This window comes from Sander lucioperca, chromosome 20, assembly GCF_008315115.2.
Source record: "Sander lucioperca isolate FBNREF2018 chromosome 20, SLUC_FBN_1.2, whole genome shotgun sequence".
Taxonomy (NCBI): domain Eukaryota; kingdom Metazoa; phylum Chordata; class Actinopteri; order Perciformes; family Percidae; genus Sander; species Sander lucioperca.
Genome location: NC_050192.1, coordinates 19879151 through 19896675, shown reverse-complemented (window position 1 = coordinate 19896675; position 17525 = coordinate 19879151). Strand labels below are relative to the sequence as shown.

The following is a 17525-nucleotide window of genomic DNA, read 5'->3' as shown; positions in this document are numbered from 1 at the left end:
TCACTCACTCAGACACACACACACACACACACACACACACACACAGAGAGAGACACACACACACACACTCACTCTCACACACACAGACAGAGACACACACACACACACAGACAGAGACACACACACACACACACACACACACACACACACTCACACACACACACACACACACTCACACACACACACACACACACACACACACACACACACACACACACACACACACACACACACAGACACACACACACACACACACACACACTCACTCTCTCACACACACACACACACACACACACACACACACACACACACACACACACACACAGAATTGTTTACTTTTGAAATTTGTGTTGGAATGTTAGAATTTCCCTTATGCTTATAATCCTTTGATGACTGTTCCTTTGATGGATGATGTCACAAAGGTCCGTTGATATCTTCAGTTTCAGTGTTAGGAGGAAACAGTTGGTTAACCTTTCAGCACAGATCACAAGCACAGACGAGACCATTTTGATGCAACAGTGTTTTTATTGACTGCTCAAGTTCTGTTCTTGTACACTTTTCGACATAACTTTAAGAAGAAGTTAATGTTCAAAGTGCAAAAGCAAAAGTTTAACCATAATAAAATAGCTAGGTCTAACGTTTCGCAAATGGAAGTCATGGCTCTCGCGAAAAAGGTGAAAACTGACCAAGAGGAGGTGAAACGTGATGAAGTAAACAAGTTGAAAGGCATACTCAAATCGACACAGGCTGAGCTCAAAAAAACGAGAAAGGAGCTGAAGAAGGCCAACCGAGAGAACGCCAACCTGGATGCAACCATCACACATCTCAAACACTGTGATGCAGACCTGATTAAGGAGAGAGAGAAAAACAGCAGCATGAGCAGCTATATCACACAGTTCAAGACCGATCTGCAGGAATGCATTGATTATACCTTGGACCCCACGGAATGGGTACAGAATATCATTGAGGTCAAAAGACGTTACATCGACAATGACACCCAAGTACAGATGGATGAAAACACTGAGGCTTATCTTATAAAAGCGGTTCCTGATAGTGACGTAACAATCAGCCATTACAGAAAGCGCCTCGAAGCCTTGAAACATTACGAAGAATTGAATTTTAAGAGAAGAGAGCAGGAACACAGAGCCTTAACTTATATAATCAACAAGAAGACGATGGAGCAGCACAACATAACAAAAGAACTCAAAGAAACAAAACGGCTTCTTGAAAAGGCAAAAAAGCCGCCACTGCAGAAAATAATGTCCTGGATAAATAAGAAAGTGCTACGAAAAAACATCAATGTCGAACCATCATCTCTTCTCACAGGTGACAGCCAGCCACCGGTCCTCCCTGATGACAGAATCGTGTCATCAGTGCTTTCCTGTACAAATGCCACAATATCATCATCTACGCATGAATACATGGACAGTGTCATTCACAGTATCGTGTCATCTGTGCATTCCTGTGCAGATCTGGTCCTCCCTGATGACAGAATCGCGTCATCAGTGCTTTCCTGTACAAATGCCACAATATCATCATCTACGCATGAATACATGGACAGTGTCATTCACAGTGTCGTGTCATCTGTGCATTCCTGTGCAGATCTGGACTTCCCTGATGACAGAATCGTATCATCTGTGCATTCCTGTGCAGATGTCACGATATCATCATCTACGCAGACACATCAATACATGGACGGTGTCATTCACGTGAGGCCGTATCATTCAGGGATCAGTGATCTCCCAAAAGTTGACTGCTAAAACTCCCCTTAACCTGTTAACACCCGCGGTGATGGCGTGGTGCAGCATGTCAGGGCCACATGGTGGATCCGTGAGAGGTTACGCCGAATGCTTCGGTTTTCTCCCACACACCAAATCAATTGTGACAGTAATTGTGATAATTACAATCAATTTCAAATAAAATGACAGTAATTGTGATAATTACAATCAATTTCAAATAAAATGACAGTAATTGTGATAATTACTATCAATTTCAAATAAAATGAACAACTTCAGCTCAATATCTGTTCTTGTATTTCCTGTATCTGTGATACCTCATGTATGATTTAAATATTTGAAACCTTCAAAGAGGTATGCATACGTCTTTTCTAAATAAAAAAATACAATATACACAAAAACAGTAAACAAAATATAGGTAATGGCTGCGTAAGTAGTTTGAGCACTCTGTGCAACGTGCAGATGATTGTACATGCAAAGTGTAGTGACAGATAGATGGATAGATACTTTAATAATACCCAAGGGCAAATTCAAAGAAGTGATTAGGCCCCAGTGAGATTTGAACTCACCCTGGTTTACAAGACCAGTGCTCTAACCCCTGAGCTATGGAGCCAGTGTAAGGAGGAGGTTTCTGATGGACACCTCCTGCCAGAGGGGAGAGATTCAAACATAGTGTTTCCAGGGTGAGAGGGATCAGCCAGACTCTTTCCTGCTCGCCTCAGTGTCCTGGAGGCGTCCAGATCCTGGAGAGACGGCAGATAGCAGCAAATCAACTTCTCAGCAGAGGGGATGATGCTCTGCAGTCTGCTCTTGTCTTCAGCGGTGGCAGCAGCGTACCAGAAAGTATGATGAAAAAAGGTTTAAAAAAAGTAATAGTATAGTATGTTTAAAAAAAAAAAAAAAGTCATAGTACAGTAAGCTGAAAAAAGTTAAAAAAAAAGTCATAGTATAGTATGTTGAAAAAGTCATAAAAAAGTCATTGTATGGTATGTCAAAAAAAGTCAAAAAAGGTATATAGTATGTTGAAAAAGTCATAAAAAAGTCATAGTATAGTATGTTAAAAAAGTCATAGTATAGTATGTCGAAAAAAGTACCAAAAAGTCATAGTATAGTATGTTGAAAAAGTCATCAAAAAGTCATAGTATAGTATGTCCAAAATATTCACAAAAAGTAATAGTATAGTATGTCGAAAAAAAGTCATGAAAATAGTCACAGGATAGTATGTGGAAAAAGTAAAAAGTAATAGTATAGTATGTCGAAAAAAGTCATAGAAAAAAGTCAGAAGTGAAAAGAACGTCATAGAATAGTATGTTGAGAAAGTCATAAAAAGTCACAGTAGTCATAAAAACTCAGTATGTTGAAAAAGTAGCATAGCGATCAAGACTAACGTAAAAATTGACCGGAATTCTCCTTTAAGTAAAGAATTATATAACACGTAGCCCATGTATTTAGAGGACATGGTCGGTCGTGGCTACCCATACCGTTGTTCACTGGATGTGCCACTGCAACTTCCTAGCTAATGGATGCTGTCGGTACACGATCCGTTTTGCCTGCACGATCCGTTCTGCACATGCGCAAGATAATACTGTTTTACGTATCCATACGACCTGCACGATCTGTTCCACGCTAGCCTATGGCTAGCCTCCACCGGGAAGCTAACGTTAGTTTAGCTAACAGCTAATTCGGCTAACTGCTAGCTGACAGCTAGATTCAGTCTAAAATAACGTTAACTCAAACGTAATGGGAAAAGCAGGCTACAGCTAAATTAAGACTTCACAGTAATAACAATAAAGACAAGTATTGAGTGATTGTATTTTAAATGAGCACAAGTAAAGTAGAACTGACATAACAGCTGTTATATATGTTAGCTGTTTGTTATATATGTCAACGTTTATTTTCAAGTTTTAGCTGTCAGCTAGCTGTTAGCCGAATTAGCTGTTAGCTAAACTAACGTTAGCTTGGCTGTCAACCGGAAGCGTGGAACAGATCGTGCAGTGTCGTAAATCCTCATACAACCGCGCATGCTCGAACGGAACGTATCAGAACGGATCGTGTACCGACAGATGCCTGAACACATCCCAGCTCTTGGAAGTGCAGTCATTAATTATCTATCACACGTTAATCCATGCAGTAAATCACGGAGTGTCTATGATCAGTAGTAACCACACATAACTGTAACATCTAATCATCTTCTTATCTGTGATTATATTCGCTGCGTAGCCTATGTTTAGATTTGACCGGTGGATATTACGACGCGATGGGCAGCAGCTAGCGAGCCGTCCGAAGCTAACTGCAGCTAGCTCGTCAGCTAGCCGGGGTAGGAGCTCCGCAGATCCGCATTTAACTCATTTTTGAAGCTAGTTTTCGTGCCATGTCATCTTTAATTTAATCAATAGTTTTTGTATGTGTGTTAAGTTAAATGATCAATGAAACGGCTTTCTTTTTGGATATGTAGCTAGGTCAGTGAATAACCGGTTAGCTAGTTATGTGGGTCATCATCGGGTTGGACCTGTTAGCTGGTTAGCACGGCAGCTAGCTGGTTGAGGATCATTTTATTTATCACTCATTTCCATTTGAAACAGAAAGGCAATACATACACATGCTTGTGTTGGTGAGGATTACTCTGCACATTGTGAATGTGAGAACACAAACACGAACGAAAACGTACGAGTTTAGCTTGCCTTCCATCTACAGCATATAGCTCTTCCGCCGTCCGTCATGGCGTTCATAATACGCGCGAGTGGAGCGTGACGTCACGTGCAAAGGGTCAATAGTATGTCGAAAAAATAGTCATAGCATAGCATGTCCTCAACTATGAGCAAAACCATAGTCATGCATCATAGCCAGAGTCATACCGGCTAAACCGTCGCCCGGGCAACAAGGTCAGGGTCAGTGTGAGGGAACCAGGACATCCCAAAAAATGACTACAGCAGAGAACTATGCTACATAAAACAGTTTACAATAAAGATGGCTGAGTTAGTGATTTTTTTAAAACAACGGTTCTTGAATTTAAAACAGCCGGAGACAAAAGCAGCTTCTCATTTCTAGGCAACAATTGCCAATTTTAACACGTAAAAACAAAATACCAATGCAATGCTTAATCCAATGCAATGTTGTTCATAAAGTCCACTACACAGACGCAAAATTGTCTAAAATATACTCCACTGTCCGGGACGCCTGCAACAGGTGTAACCAGTCTCCTGCCAACCATACTCATATGTTCTGGTCTTGCCCTAAATTAACAACTTTCTGGATGTGCATTTTGACACGATGAGCAGGGCATATGATCACATTATCCCACCTAATCCTTTGTCAGCCATTTTTGGCATTTCCCCTGACGCTGACCTCCCTGTTGAGGGAGGCGGGCCCTGGCGTTTACATCCCTGCTATCCCGGAGGTTGATCTTGCTCAAGTGGAGGCTCTCCCACACACGACCGTTGGATTAAAGAAGCGCTCGACAACTTGAAGCTTGAGAAACTTAGGCCGGTTACACACTGGATGCGTCGCGCGAGCATGTCAGCCGCATTCACAAGAATGATTTATTTGCATTTATTATTTATTGTATTTACACCCCAGCCCAGCCCAAATAAGGCAATAAACTGTTTTTAACCTGGAAAACTGGACTAAAATAAAGAAACTGATGGAATATCTGCCCTGTATTGGACTATATAACAAAATACAAAATAACTGTTCATTTTAACAAACGGTAGAGGGCAGTACAACGTCTAGACTGGTGGTAGACATTAAGTTCCACAGTTTGACGGTTCGAATCCCACCCGCAGCTTGCCCAAACAATTTAAAAACATCAAAAAAAATTCTTTAAGTGTTCATGGGGGGCTAAAATACCTTCATGCCTTCAATTCTTTCCTTTTTCTCTTTTCTTTTTTGCTTTTTTCTTCCCCCTTTTCCTTTCTCCCCCCTCCCTCACAGAATATTGTTCCACAGCTTCAACACAAGGGTTAACATTGTTGGAATGTTAAAACACACACACACACACACACACACACACAGAATTGTTTACTTTCGAAATTTGTGTTGGAATGTTAGAATTTCCCTTATGCTTATAATCCTTTGATGACTGTTCCTTTGATGGATGATGTCACAAAGGTCCGTTGATATCTTCAGTTTCAGTGTTAGGAGGAAACAGTTGGTTAACCTTTCAGCACAGATCACAAGCACAGACGAGACCATTTTGATGCAACAGTGTTTTTATTGACTGCTCAAGTTCTGTTCTTGTACACTTTTCGACATAACTTTAAGAAGAAGTTCATGTTCAAAGTGCAAAAGCAAAAGTTTAACCATAATAAAATAGCTAGGTCTAACGTTTCGCAAATGGAAGTCATGGCTCTCGCGAAAAAGGTGAAAACTGACCAAGAGGAGGTGAAAGAGCTGAAAACCCAACTCCAGCTAAGCCAAGATGAAACATTTAGCGTTGAGAGCTTTACCTGTACTCAGGCTAACTTTTTGGAGTTAGTTCAGAGATTCAGAGAATACGAAGACAAGAAGATGGCGGAGGAGAAGGCCAAGCACAGAGAAGAGCTACTGATCGTCGAGGAGCAGAAAGAAAAACTAGCGGCCGAGTTGGAAGAACTCAGAGCTACACTACCCCGAATGGACATGGAAAACAAAAAGGTAGTGGAGAACTTGAAAAAACAGCTAGGAGAAAGAGACAATCTCATTGCTACAGAAAATAAGATAAAGGATGAAACACAAATGGAAGAATTAATGGAGCGCAAAGAACTGGAGATGATTATTGAAAAGCTGAAGAAGAAGAAGAAAGATCTTACCGGAAAGGTTTCGGCATTAGAGAATGCGGTCAAAGACAAACAAAATGTAATTGAAAACAGAAATCTGGAGATATCTTGTTTAGTGAGGGACAATAAACAATTACAACAGGATGGGGCTAAAGAAAAGGAAAACAACGCTGTTCTACGTGATGAAGTAAACGGGTTGAAAGGCATACTCAAATCCGTCAAGGAAGATTTGACGACACAGGCTGAGCTCAAAAAAACGAGAAAGGAGCTGAAGAAGGCCAACCGAGAGAACGCCAACCTGGATGCAACCGTCACACATCTCAAACACTGTGATGCAGACCTGATTAATGAGATAGAGAAAAACATGAGCAGCTATATCACGCAGTTCAAGACCGATCTGCAGGAATGCATTGATTATACCTCGGACCCCACGGAATGTGTACAGAATATCATTGAGGTCAAAAGACGTTACATCGACAATGACACCCAAGTACAGATGGATGAAAACACTGAGGCTTATCTTATAAAAGCGGTTCCTGATAGTGACGTAACAATCAGCCATTACAGAAAGCGCCTCGAAGCCTTGAAACATTACCAAGAATTGAATTTTAAGAGAAGAGAGCAGGAACACAGAGCCTTAACTTATATAATCAACAAGAAGACGATGGAGCAGCACAACATAACAAAAGAACTCAAAGAAACAAAACGGCTTCTTGAAAAGGCAAAAAAGCCGCCACTGCAGAAAATAATGTCCTGGATAAATAAGAAAGTGCTACGAAAAAACATCAATGTCGAACCATCATCTCTTCTCACAGGTGACAGCCAGCCACCGGTCCTCCCTGATGACAGAATCGTATCATCTGTGCATTCCTGTGCAGATACCACGATATCATCATCTACGCAGACACATCAATACATGGACGGTGTCATTCACGTGAGGCCGTATCATTCATTACATTACATTACATTACACGTCATTTAGCTGACGCTTTTATCCAAAGCGACTTACAATTGCTATATACGTCAGAGGTCACACGCCTCTGGAGCAACTAGGGGTTAAGTGTCTTGCTCAGGGACACGTTGGTTGATGTATCACAGTGGGATACGAACCCAGGTCTCCTACACCAAAGGCACGTGTCTTATCCACTGCGCCATCCCCACCCATTCAGCGATCAGTGATCTCCCAAAAGTTGACTGCTAAAACTCCCCTTAACCTGTTAACACCCGCGGTGATGGCGTGGTGCAGCATGTCAGGGCCACATGGTGGATCCGTGAGAGGTTACGCCGAATGCTTCGGTTTTCTCCCACACACCAAATCAATTGTGACAGTAATTGTGATAATTACAATCAATTTCAAATAAAATGACAGTAATTGTGATAATTACTATCAATTTCAAATAAAATGAACAACTTCAGCTCAATATCTGTTCTTGTATTTCCTGTATCTGTGATACCTCATGTATGATTTAAATATTTGAAACCTTCAAAGAGGTATGCATACGTCTTTTCTAAATAAAAAAATACAATATACACAAAAACAGTAAACAAAATATAGGAAATGGCTGCGTAAGTAGTTTGAGCACTTTGTGCAACGTGCAGATGATTGTACATGCAAAGTGTAGTGACAGATAGATGGATAGATACTTTAATAATACCCAAGGGCAAATTCAAAGAAGTGATTAGGCCCCAGTGAGATTTGAACTCACCCTGGTTTACAAGACCAGTGCTCTAACCCCTGAGCTATGGAGCGAGTGTAAGGAGGAGGTTTCTGATGGACACCTCCTGCCAGAGGGGAGAGATTCAAACATAGTGTTTCCAGGGTGAGAGGGATCAGCCAGACTCTTTCCTGCTCGCCTCAGTGTCCTGGAGGCGTCCAGATCCTGGAGAGACGGCAGATAGCAGCAAATCAACTTCTCAGCAGAGGGGATGATGCTCTGCAGTCTGCTCTTGTCTTCAGCAGTGGCAGCAGCGTACCAGAAAGTATGATGAAAAAAGGTTTAAAAAAAGTAATAGTATAGTATGTTTAAAAAAAAAAAAAAGTCATAGTACAGTAAGCTGAAAAAAGTTTTAAAAAAAGTCATAGTATAGTATGTCCAAAATATTCACAAAAAGTCATAGTATAGTATGTCCAAAATATTCACAAAAAGTTATAGTATAGTACAGCATGTCGAAAATATTCACTAAAAAGTCACAGGATAGTATGTGGAAAAAGTCATAAAAAGTAATACGATAGTAGTCAAAAAAGCCATGGTATAGTATGTCGAAAAAAGTCATAGTATCGTACGTCGAAAATATTCACTAAAAAGTCATAGTATAGTATGTTGAAAAAAGTAATAAAATTCATATTATAGTATGCAGTGTTGGGCAAGTTACTTCCAAAATGTAATACATTATAGATTACTAGTTACTGTCATTTGAGAGTAATTAGTTATATTACAATATTACTGTCTCTGAATTGTAATGCGTTACACTACTTTTGCATTACTTTTGAGTTACTTTCACCAAAATAACAAGGGAAGTTTGATTTGGCAGCTAGCTTGTGAATTTGAACTATTTATCTACTTTAATACATCATAGATTATTCATATTTTGCATAATCAATATAAATATGCAAAGTAACTAAAGTTATAAAAAATAGATAAGTAAAATATATAATAGGCAAGTAGGAGAAAATGAAAATACTCAATTAAAAGTACAACATTGTTGTAAAATGTTTGTTTATAGCACTTGAATAAGAAATTCATGTTGTTTAGGTTAAAACACTCTAAAGGAAATGTTCAATTATAGGGTGATTAAAACTCACTATTAACATTATTTACAGTACTTGATTTACAGCTGATTTGTGAAAAGGTAGCCTACACAACCTTATTTAACAGTAATTTAGTTTTACTGCGAACCGTCACAGGAAGTGCTTTTATTTTGAAGTAGGCTACACGGAAGTTGTCTGTTGTGTAGCTACTCTTGCTAGCTTACTGAGAAGCAACATGTCCGTCAGGCTCAAGTTGTTCACTTTGTTTGTAAAACTGCAACATATTGAACAGTAAATGGTCACAGTAAAAGACAAGCGCTTTTAGTCGTCATTCGAAGCCATTCCACTACAGGCAGAGTTACTCTCCACGGCTGATAAAATGCAATGATATTTACGTGTTAGCAAGCCTCAACATTAATTCCTGACATGTTTATATCCGTCAGCCGCTGACGTACCGTCACCTGTTGGGACATACATGCTGTCCGTACCGTCACCTGTTGGGACATACATGCTGTCCGTACCGTCACCTGTTGGGACATACATGCTGTCCGTACCGTCTCTGGTTCTGACCACGGGAACAGAAACAGGACAGCTCACTCCAACGCAGCGTAATAACTCCTGAAAATGTCCATATCGCAAATGTATCTGTCTCTGCAGTCATCTCAACCATTGAATACAGCGACAGGAAAATAATACGGCTTTTTTTTGTTTTTGTGTTGGTGAATTCTTAAAAAAAACAATGCACCACTAAATGTTGCGTTAAAATGCGTTGTAACTCGCGTTACTGAGACTGTAACGAGTATAATATTACCGAAATTTAATTGGTAATGCGTTGCCACGTGGTGTGTATGTTTACGTCCGCTGTATACAGCGTAGACATACACGTGGATAGCTGAAAATGCGTACAGATAACACGCCATTTGGCTTTAGGAAAGTGGCGTGTATGTTTACGCAAAGTCATGATGCCATGTTGGACAGGGGATGCTTTAGGACCTGTCAATCATGACCGAGGCTTAGCGATGCTAACCATGCTTTAACACTGGACATTAAAATATACCTGGACTTGTTTTTGGGTGTTGTCCGTGTTTTCATCTTGACCCTCTCACTGTGTTTTCACTTTATCAAAGTTAACTGGAACATTTTGGTCAACTAGAAATGTTTTGTTCAGTGTTCTGCAAAGCTAGCTAGCTAGCGTTAAGGTCCTTGCACACTGAGTCTGAAATTTTCGTCTGCGTTTTATCGTATCTCTCATCCTAAAAATTCGTCACGCACATAAACATTACACACTGAGTCTGATGCGTATTAATGAATCTGTTGCGAAAAATTTTGCTAAAATGTGACGCTGCTGTCGCTCTGTCTCTCTCTCCTTCTCCCTCCTTTCATCCCTCGCTTCTCTCCGTTGACAGTTACCTCTCTCTGCCTGTCTTCTCTGCCTGTCCTCTCTGCCTGTCCTCTCTGCATGTCCTCTCTGCATGTCCTCTCTGCCTGTCTTCTCTGCCTGTCCTCCCTGCCTGTCCTCCCTGCCTTTCCTCTCTGCATGTCCTCTCTGCATGTCCTCTCTGCCTGTCTTCTCTGCATGTCCTCTCTGCATGTCCTCTCTGCCTGTCTTCTCTGCCTGTCCTCCCTGCATGTCCTTTCTGCCTGTCCTCCCTGCATGTCCTTTCTGCCTGTCCTCCCTGCCTGTCTTCTCTGCATGTCCTCCCTGCCTGTCCTCCCTGCCTGTCCTCCCTGCCTGTCCTCTCTGCATGTCCTCCCTGCCTGTCCTCTCTGCCTGTCCTCCCTGCATGTCCTCCCTGCCTGTCCTCCCTGCCTGTCCTCTCTGCATGTCCTCCCTGCCTGTCCTCCCTGCCTGTCCTCTCTGCCTGTCCTCCCTGTCTGTCCTCCCTGCCTGTCCTCCCTGTATGTCCTCCCTGCCTGTCCTCTGTCCTCTCTGCCTGTCCTCCCTGCCTGTCTTCCCTGCCTGTCCTCTCTGCCTGTCCTCTCTTCATGTCTTCTCTACCTGCGTCTTCTTGCGTTTGGCACCGCGGCTACCTGAAGGAGGTGTGCTGTCCTCTCTGTCTCCATCACTACACTGTTGCTCTTCTTTTTCTGTCTGCATTCTCATATTCCCCTCTTCCATTCTCATCATCATCATCATTAGCCTACTCCATCTCACCTGTTGACAGACTATCACTCTGCCAGCATCTTTCTGTGCTGCATTTCTGGATTGGCTCATACCTTCTCTTTGTCAAAACACATCAAAATGTTTTGCTACGGATGTGAAAAATGCAGAAAATTTAACCCATTCCGAGAGTTTATAAAGAGTTGACGTAGCAGCAGTGAGTCACTCATTGGTTTGTGGACTGCCGTTTTAAAGCCTCGAGTTTACATTTTGGACGTCGCTATCTTGCGCTGGTTTCTTCTGTAAACTATTTTAGGGTACAATGGTTCAAAGGAGCAATTGGCCCGTTCTAAAGAGGCACGTTTTGAACACTCTAGTAGGATAAAATCCTAAAAAAAAACAGTGACTATGACATCATCATGTTATTCGATATCATAGCTCAGGAACAGAATGGGAGACATTTGGTCGGGTACTGAGTTGGTGACGAGTCTTGTTGTACCTTTGCCGTTTTCAAAATGTTATTTTGTGCGGAATCAATTGTTTGATGGTCACGATTCATCTTGTAGCTGGTTGGCTCGGTTCCAGGCTTACAACTCTTTATATCAGCGTTTAATAAAATGTCAGTGACGATATTGAACGGGGAATAACACTTCCGGAGCCAGAGACGTTCAAAAAGGGGGCGGTCACTGTTGAGCTCTATAGAGCAGAACAGTCTCGGAATGGGTTAAGCTCTATAGAGCTCAACAGTCCTGCCCACAGCGGGTTCCGGAAGTAAAAATACAATGCAATTTCTCCATTGACAAATTGGAGTATAAGCCATAAAATCGTAACCGTCAATGGTAGACTTAAAACCAGCTTGCAGACATGACTAAGCGATTGTATATGCTCATATAGACACCAAAAATCATGGGGCACTACCCTTGTTTTGAGATAAATGTCTTTTATTTGCGATGTCTTGGATAAGTACTTCATTACCCACAATCCTGAACAATCCCACAATCCCACAGTGATGCCTCTGATTGGTGGAACTCATGCTGGTGAGGAGGGGGGAGGAGGGGGAGCTGCCTGCACGATCCGTCACGAGGATTTACGACACTGCACGAATCATGATCTGTTCCACGCTGTTGGTACACGATCCGTTCTGCCTGCACGATCCGTTCTGCACATGCGCAAAATGTTCGCGCATGTGCGGCTGTACGAGGATTTACGACACTGCACGATCTGTTCCACGCTTCCGGTCGACAGCCAAGCTAACGTTAGTTTAGCTAACAGCTAATTCGGCTAACCGCTAGCTGATTGTAGTGGTCTGTCGTTAGCCTCCACAGGCAAGCTAACGTTAGTTTAGCTAACAGCTAATTCGGCTAACTGCTAGCTGAGACAGCATGTAATAACTTTAAAAGACCCTCAAAATAAAACTTGAAAATAAACGTTGACATATATAACAAACAGCTAACATATATTACAGCTGTTACGTCAGTTCTACTTTACTTGTGCTCATTTAAAATACAATCACTCAATACTTGTCTTTATTGTTATTACTGTGAAGTCTTAATTTAGCTGTAGCTGCTTTTCCCATTACGTTTGAGTTAACGTTATTTTAGACTGAATCTAGCTGTCAGCTAGCGGTTAGCCGAATTAGCTGTTAGCTAAACTAACGTTAGCTTCCCGGTGGAGGCTAGCCATAGGCTAGCGTGGAACAGAACGTGCAGGTCGTATCCTCGGTAAAACAGTATTATCTTGTGCATGTGCAGAACGGATTGTGTACCGACACACGCTTCTGACGTTAGCCTCCACCGGGAAGCTAACGTTATTTTAGCTAACAGCTAATTCGGCTAACCGCTAGCTGACAGCTTGATTCAGTCTAAAATAACGTTAACTCAAACTTATCACTGGGTAAAGCCGTCTACAGCTGAGGTAACAGCCGTTATATATATTAACGGTAATTTCAGTTTTATTTTGAGGGTCTTTTAAAGTTATTACACGCTGTCTCAGCTAGCGGTTAGCCGAATTAGCTGTTAGCTAAACTAACGTTAGCTTCCTTTCTTCAGTGGTGCGTGGTGGTTTATGGGATGAGTAGTTCCTTCGCTCTGAGATGACGATATGTACACAGTCTTGTACCTTTGACTTTTTTGGGATTTTCTGTTCGTTCTTTTACTCGAAATGATACGCTGTATGCTTATGAGTCACGTCCCATCTGGTTAGCCTAAGGCACGGTCTAAAACTCTTTATATATGGATTTTCCCAGATGTCAATGGGAGAAATGAATGGGAAATTAACTTCCGGAACTCAAGGTCTCTCGGAGGAGGGGCGGGACTGCTGAGCTCTGTTGTAAACTGTATTGTGTACCGTGTGAGTGACAGATTGACAGGTTAGGTTAGCAACAGTATCCAAGGAGTGATGATACTTACTAATGAATCACTAGCCTGCAGCGGTTTGTTTTTATGTGAGAAAAAGTTACATTACTGAGGTAACAATAATTCTTTTACAACAGTGTGTGTTGGTGTGTTCTGTTGTGTGTGTGTTCCCAGAGTCAGAGCGCTCTGCAGTCGACTGATCTGATCTGCAGTCGGAGCCGGATCCTCATAATGGAGCTCCAGCCAGGAGGCGCCTGAAAATACACACAAATCAAACATCACACGATGCACGAATTTAAAGTTCCCTTTATTATAAAAAGTGTACTGAGAAAGTATCAAAACAGAGAAATGCACACAGTTCGTATTAATGTTGCGTTCCAGACACAATTTTTAATTTTAATTTTAAGTTACGACTTCAAGTCACGACTCACGACTTGGTAGCGTTCCAGGCCAAACCCTTCTAGCTAGCGTTAGCTAGCGGCGACTTAACGTTGACGTTAGCTAGCACTAGCTGATACTAGCGATTTTTAGTCGGCTGCATGTTTTGGTCTTTATTTAATAAACATAACCTGTAGTAGCACACAATCGTATGTGTATTGTTTTGATTACAATGTGCGGAATTACTTTACGTTGCCTATTTATGTCTATATTCTCTCTGTTAATCAGCGGCGTCTGCACAGCATCAACAGGGGTCGCCATTGTTGTTAATGTGTGTGTGTGTGTGTGAGACGTCAAAAACTGTAACTGGGAGAACAACGATCTGGTACGAGTTCACGAGTAGTAAGTTACGAGTTTGACTGCCGATCCAGGGCACTTTCACGGGAAGAAGGTTGTGAAAACACGAGTTACGGGATGCCTGGAACGCAGCATAAGAAGCTGTGTCGAACCTTCAGGACTTCTTGTATGGTTGTGATGTCATGACTATACTATCTATTGACCCTTTGCAAACACGTCACACGACCACATGACGGCGCCATGACGGACGGCGGAAGCACAGGCTAAACAGTAGTGGACGAGCGGAAGGTTTTCATAGTTTCAATCAGTTTGAAGTACATAACACTAAATAAACTGTATTTGTGGCTTTATATGGCTTCTTCTATTGAACAACAAGTTGTCGTGCCGTTATCGGTCGAGGTAGGGCATCTGGTAGGTGCTCACAAAGAGCAGTATTTGGAGAAGTTGGAGATAGCAGGATTGGATACCGACCCTTAATTCGTTCTCCCTCCGTTTTCACGGACCTCATTAAATCACAGTTTTCAACTCAGACATTGTTTAAATTCACCTACCCTGGTCCCTGTCTTGATCCTGCTGGTAGCTAGCTTGCCCTGCTAGCTGATAGCCGTTAGCTGCTAGCTGCCGTCCGGTGAGTGTATTCAGACAGGCTTCTGTAATAATCATCCCAATAATAATCCACGGAGCGGCGGTAGTGTGGCTATGTCCTCCAGAGGACAGGTCATGTCACGTCTTGAAGTTCCCCCCCTAAAAAAAAACCGTAGTGTGGTAGTAGCTGGACGGCACTCACCGGACGGCAGCTAACGGCTATCAGCTAGCAGGGCAAGCTAGCTACCAGCAGGATCGAGACAGGGACCAGGTTATGTGAATTTAAACAATGTCTGAGTTGAAAACCCATCTTGTTGACACGTAAGGGCCCTGTTCATGTGGCACAGACATATTAATTGCATTTTGTGTCTGTTAAGAGGCACAAAGGCCCCGACCACTGCTGTTTTAGCTCAGTGGACACTTGTAGTACGTAGCTGCAGCTTCTCCGTGTTACCTGCACTGATTCGGGTCGGGGTTTTTTCTATCGAAAGTACTCGCGTAGCATAGCGATCAAGACTAACGTAAAAATTGACCGGAATTCTCCTTAAGTAAAGATTTATATAACACGTAGCCCATGTTTTTAGAGGACATGGTCGGTCGTGGCTACCCGTACCGTTGTTCACTGGGTGTGCCAATGCAACTTCCTAGCTAATGGATGCCTGAACACATCCCAGCTCTTGGAAGTGCAGTCATTAATTATCTATCACACGTTAATCCATGCAGTAAATCACGGAGTGTCTATGATCAGTAGTAACCACACATAATTGTAACATCTAGCCATCTTCTTATCTGTGATTATATTCGCTGTGTAGCCTATGTTTAGATTTGACCGGTGGATATTTCGACGCGATGGGCAGCAGCTAGCGAGCCGTCCACAGCTAGCTTCAGCTAGCCGGGGTAGGAGCTCCGCAGACCCGCATTTAACTCGTTTTTTAAGCTAGTTTCCGTGCCATGTCATCTTTAATTTAACCGATATTTTTGTATGTGTGTTAAGTGAAATGATCAATGAAACGGCTTTCTTTTTGGATATGTAGCTAGGTCAGTGAATAACCGGTTAGCTAGTTATGTGGGTCATCATCGGGTTGGACCTGTTAGCTGGTTAGCACGGCAGCTAGCTGGTTGAGGATCATTTTATTTATCACTCATTTCCATTTGAAACAGAAAGGCAATACATACACATGCTTGTGTTGGTGAGGATTACTCTGCACATTGTGAATGTGAGAACACAAACACGAACGAAAACGTACGAGTTTAGCTTGCCTTCCATCTACAGCATATAGCTCTTCCGCCGTCCGTCATGGCGTTCATAATTCGCGCGAGTGGAGCGTGACGTCACGTGCAAAGGGTCAATAAGTAGAACTTGCTGCTACAGTGCCGTTACCCCTAGATTTGCTGCCAGCGCCAGTAATCGCTAGCCTCGTGAGACCGTCCTGATCTCGCAAGCTCCAGTTTTCCATTCGCAGATCAGTCTGGCATCTTGAGACAGAGAAAATTCAGCGTTGGTTTTGAGGCGGGTTTAGGTGTGACGGAACGAGAAGCGACTGTTCAGTCTAAACAACGTGGCGGCTTCCACGGATGAGATGAGCGTAGCGTAGCTATCGCGCAAGTTTTATCCGAATTAGAAAGTATTCCTTCTTTGAAAGAAGAGCAAAACACGGCACTGGAGGCTTTTCTTGGAGGAAAAGATGTTTTTGCTCTTTTCCCGACTGGTTTCGGCAAGAGTTTGATCTGATTGGTTGATTTGGCCCGTCTATCACCAACATAGGGGGTGACAGACAGATGGTTTATCCAATCAGCTAACTAATATTTTCGCCCCTTCCCAAAAGTTCTCCAACGGAAAGTTCCCAGATGGATCGTTTAGCATTTGCTCGGCATATCCATCTGGGAACTTATTGGTGTTATATTATACGGGCGGAGTCACCAGCCGCGACGCATCCCGTCCGCTCGGCTAAAAATACGCGCCAGGTGTATTTTCGACGCTGCCATGGGGCGTCCAACAGGCCGGGCAGGAAGTGGAAGGGCTCCAGCAGGGGTGTCCAGCTCCAGAAACGCTTTGCGTGTTACACTCCTGGTGTGGTATGACGCACGACGGACGATGGAACAAAATCGGAACGTGCCGTATCCGTGCCTGGTGGAATTTTCTAGGTTAAAATAATTTCCCGGCTGCAATGACGATGTAAAGACTCAGAGAGCAGAAGACCCGGAAACGCTGACCAATCAGGGCTTTTTCAGGAGATGGGCTTAAAGAGACAGGCGCTAAAATGGAGCGTTTCAGACAGAGGGTGAAGAGATTTATTCATGCAGACAGTATGAAAAACAATAATGTTTTTTTTTTTTTTAACATTAAAGCATGTAAACATGTTCTATTAGAAACCCAAAATACAAGTATAAACCGGAAGCAATATTTCGAATCCCACTATAGCCACGCCAAGACCCGCCCTTCAATTACTACTATTGGCCAGGCGTCCATGCTTACGCAAGGTAACGTAACCCCATTTGTTCAGGTCCTAT

At 42.5% G+C, this 17525-nt stretch overlaps 2 protein-coding genes and 1 non-coding gene across 4 annotated transcripts in view; 1 reads left to right on the top strand and 2 right to left on the bottom strand.

Moving 5' to 3' along the window:
* Positions 1–410: 410 nt before the first annotated feature.
* On the top strand, positions 411–8218 carry LOC118493950 (227 kDa spindle- and centromere-associated protein-like). The gene is made up of 2 exons (XM_035995919.1): positions 411–695; positions 6117–8218. Exons 1-2 carry the CDS (start codon positions 585–587, stop codon positions 7470–7472), a joined length of 1467 nt encoding a protein of 488 aa, XP_035851812.1. The 5' UTR covers positions 411–584; the 3' UTR covers positions 7473–8218.
* Positions 2281–2349, bottom strand: trnat-ugu. Its single transcript has one exon. It is a non-coding gene; the product is annotated as a tRNA-Thr (tRNA).
* A 5539-nt stretch (positions 8219–13757) lies between the features above and the next one.
* The window catches only part of LOC116047940 (thymidine phosphorylase), a 25595-nt gene continuing 21827 nt past the window's right edge, over positions 13758–17525 (bottom strand). For both annotated transcript variants that reach the window (XM_031296988.1, XM_031296989.1), the window contains one exon: positions 13758–13948. In XM_031296988.1, coding sequence (XP_031152848.1) covers positions 13800–13948 — 149 coding nt within the window. In that variant the 3' untranslated portion in view covers positions 13758–13799. The remainder of the gene's footprint in view (positions 13949–17525) is intronic.